Source organism: Aplysia californica, unplaced genomic scaffold (genome assembly GCF_000002075.1).
Source record: "Aplysia californica isolate F4 #8 unplaced genomic scaffold, AplCal3.0 scaffold00825, whole genome shotgun sequence".
Classification (NCBI taxonomy): domain Eukaryota; kingdom Metazoa; phylum Mollusca; class Gastropoda; order Aplysiida; family Aplysiidae; genus Aplysia; species Aplysia californica.
In genome coordinates, this window is record NW_004798095.1 from 45,135 (window position 1) to 49,012 (window position 3,878).

The 3,878-nt window shown below is 34.0% G+C and overlaps 1 protein-coding gene across 1 annotated transcript in view; it reads right to left on the reverse strand.

The window, feature by feature from the left end:
• The window catches only part of LOC101855297 (spermatogenesis-associated protein 48), a 13,253-nt gene that overhangs the window by 8,301 nt on the left and 1,074 nt on the right, over positions 1-3,878 (reverse strand). The window contains exons 2-5 of the mRNA XM_005109877.3: positions 2,826-2,875; positions 1,887-1,963; positions 789-927; positions 275-342 (exon numbers count right to left, since the gene is read on the reverse strand). Coding sequence (XP_005109934.1) covers positions 275-342; positions 789-927; positions 1,887-1,963; positions 2,826-2,875 — 334 coding nt within the window. The remainder of the gene's footprint in view (positions 1-274; positions 343-788; positions 928-1,886; positions 1,964-2,825; positions 2,876-3,878) is intronic.

The following is a 3,878-nucleotide window of genomic DNA, read 5'->3' on the forward strand; positions in this document are numbered from 1 at the left end:
TGTGTGTGTGTGTGTGTGTGTGTGTATGTGTGTGTGTGTGTGTGTGCGTGTTTGTGGTTAAACAAACCAATTTGCCAGGATCTGGACAATAAAAGATTTATCTTATCTTATACTTATCTTATGAAATATTTTTTCTCATTTCCTTATGAGAAATGTGCACCCCAGAAAAAAAAGAAATTGACAGGACATACATTTTCTTTTTGTATGAATAAATCTTAGCCTTTTTAGGTACTTTCAACCATACTTTAAAAATCAGTATATTTAAGATACTTACAAAGTAACTGATTCATCTTTATAGTATCCTTTCCGTGGGAGAAACCAGTCAAGACCTCTTCCGACAGCCTAAAGATAAAAACAAAGCAATTTTTAAATATAAAAATGTATTGGGAGTCACTGTACGTTGTATACCATACTACACAGCTCATTTGCAAAAAGAAAAGATGAACTGACATACTGAGAGAAAAGATGGAAAATTAGATGTGTTACAAGGACGAACAAATACCAATGCAAAAGAGAAAATTAAAAATCTTTCAAGCACTAGGAGAGCATCGCTTGTCACTTAATACTCAGAGCATGAATTGTACAATGTGATTTCAAAAAAGCAATAATTGCGAACGCAATACAGCAAACAAAAAAAGGTATCTTATTTGAGGTATAGTTGAGTGGGTTTGTATGTTTGTATTTAGGCAAGAGAAGAAACATAATGACCAGAATGAAAAAGAATCTTGTTGCGTTTGTCATAAATTATTCCTGATAGTGACCTAGACAAGTTTGACTTGCACACCCACCTGCCATTCTTGAGCAGCAGGATCATAGCGCTTATTATGCCACCGATGGGATATATTGTCCGGTTTCTCTTCTGTAGTCACTGTTGGGGGCCACATTTTTGGAGCAAGGAAATGATCCCAAGGCACTTCTTCGTAGCCCCTGTCAAAAAAGAATTTACAGAAAAATTCGCATTTTTTTCCACAGAAGAAATCCATTGGCAATAAAAATGTTTGAATTTATTGTAAAAGCCTCTAGTATATCACATTCAAAATTACTTGTGGTGCGGAATCTCCCTTGATTAACCAACAAGGGCACATGCTAAAATATCTGCGCCTCAGAGCATTTTTTAATACATTTTTCTCTTTATTTTTTTTTTCTGTATTATTGCCCACATATTAATATCTCAAGTTTTCTGCTCTTAATTGAACCAGTGTTATTATCCCATTGACAGTAAACTTACAACTTTAGCATGGTGTTCTTTTGTATGACATTGACAACACAATATTTAGTGAACATAATCACCTACTCTACAAAATAGTTATGCAAATATTAGCAACCAAATTCAAAACGAGCACAATTCATAATTCATAGAAACTCAGTTCTAATAAATAGTTCTATTCATTAATTCTTATCACTTCCAAAAAACAGAAGGGTATAAATAAAAAAAGAAATACACTGGAGATTGGATACCCTGTTACTTGCAAGACGAGAACGATATTATGAAAAATAGCTGTCCTGATCAATGCCAGAGGGAAGTAATACAGGTGTACAGGTAGCAAAATTTAAACTTCTTTACTTAGAGCCAAGCACAGGGGAAAATGCTGTGTCGCACAAATATTAATAAGAGAGTTCGAACCTGCTTTTTAGTAAAAAGAAAGATTAACATACTCAAACATCTTTACCCTTTCAAAGACGTTTGAGTATATTTAATTTATTACAGTTTTTTGTTCATAAGTAAATCCACTCCCATTCAGGGAGGCAAGGAACTGTGACTGTAACATAAAATCTCATTTTTCTACGGAGTTGCCAAACAGTGTCAGTATATAAATGGACACTGCTGTGATCTAAAAATCAGAAAGAGGGGAAAAAAAGCAAATGAGTTCAGGCCCTTTAATTACCTTTGGGTAGATGTTCCGTACATATACTTGAGAGCTAACTTATCCCGACTGCTTCGTGTCTGCTCTTCTGGAGAGGTCTGAAAAGAAAAATTATAATCAAAATGAATCATGGTGGAAGAGCTTAAAGCTCCACGGTACTCCTCAATTTAAGTTGCTGACACTCTTGAAATTTACACAAAAAAAGAGATAAAAATAGAAACTTTGTAGAATCTAACTTTTGCACAGAGTAGTGGGTATTTTTGATTAAGAAGATTGTCAATCAAGAGAAAAGAAAGAGTGCTTTTCATGACATTTTATTAGTGGCACATGTACATGCTTCATTAAATAAATGATAAGAATATATTTACTTACTTGAAATGCAGTTCAAGAGAAGTATACAAGCAGAAAAGGCAGGAAAAAAAGATAAGAAAAATGAAAAGGGGTGGGGTAGGGGTGGGGGGTGTGAGACAGCCTGTCATAATCTACTTTTTAATTGACCATCGTGTAAGTTTAAAAAAAAATTATAATAATGTAGAAAAATATGCACAAGACAAACACTTGATCTTATTTCTCAAAAAGAGAAAATGCTTAAACAGCAAATTTTAATAAGCAGAAAACTTGGTGCTCAAGTCAACATGTGTAACCCAGATTTCAGGTCATTTTTCATTTTTTAACTTCAGTACAACGGACGTGTTCCCAAGCGTTACTTTACCTACCCTGATCAGTATGTGAAGCAGTTCACGTAATCCCTGTCAATAATTCTTATATTTTTTAACGTCTCTTTTTAGTCTCGACTTCACGTCTTCTTTTTTACTTCAAATTTTAGAACAATTAACGGACATCATAATAAATCTTACTATTTCAAGATTTACAAATCACTGATGAAAAGAAAGCAAGGCAAAAGGATTTTAAGGAAGGAGCAAGAAAAATAATGAGGAAAATTTCTTGGTGTCAATTTACCTGAGGGCGGCCAGCTGAAGTTACACGAGGATCAACATCACTTGTCCATCCTGGAAAAAAAAGATGAATACAGGTACTCATAATCTATAACTCGTATGCCTCATAGTTAATGAATGAATAAATATTGAGGCCGAAACATGAATTGCAGTTCATTAGTCTGTATAACAGGGAAAATGCTGTTAAGTTAAAGATGGAGCTGTAAAGGGAAAAATTGTTGAAAAAAATTATGAAAGCCTTGAAAAGTATAAATATGAAAAGTATAAATATGGGGCCAAAAAAAGGATGACGATAACAAGCATGGAAACAAACAAAGTAACAAATAATAGAGTTGTAGAAATTCTAGACAGAAGTTCAAAAAGAGCTGAGTGATATATCTACTCTGAGAGCTTAGTGATATATATCTACTCAAAGCCCCAAAATATAGCCCACTGTAGCATCATCACTAAGGAAGTCCTACCACTCATAGAACAGAAGGTAGAAGCAACAATAAAGAAAATGAAAATAAGAAAAGAACCAGATGGCACACCTGTGATGTTAATTGATTGGGGGCATCTGAAGTAATAATAAACTTCATTAGAATATTAAATCCGATCCAGACAGAAAAAAATCCCCTGAGCTGACATGAATGAAGCGAAGATTCTTTTCTTAATCATTACAAAAAAATTACAGACCAACCCATCAGCTTCCTTGCATTATACACACAAACTCTTCACAACAATTTTTCAGCAGAATAGTAATTTTTTAAAGATGAGGAACAACCAAGAAAACAGCCTGGCAAAAATTTTTTTTTTCTATGGTTGACCACCTTATTTGCAAACATCTATGTTCATAGAAAAATCAAGTACTACATATCCCTCTACTTGGGTTTCAATAAGCAAGAGAAAGTCTTAGATTCAGAGAAACACTATAAAACATTTCAGGCACAAAGGAAAATAAACATACATGAAACTTGCATCAGCCAGCCCGGAAGAAAATATTTAAGAAAATGTTACACAGCAAGAATTCACACTGACAATCAAGTGTCAGAGAGCCTCTAGATCATAATTGGGGGTG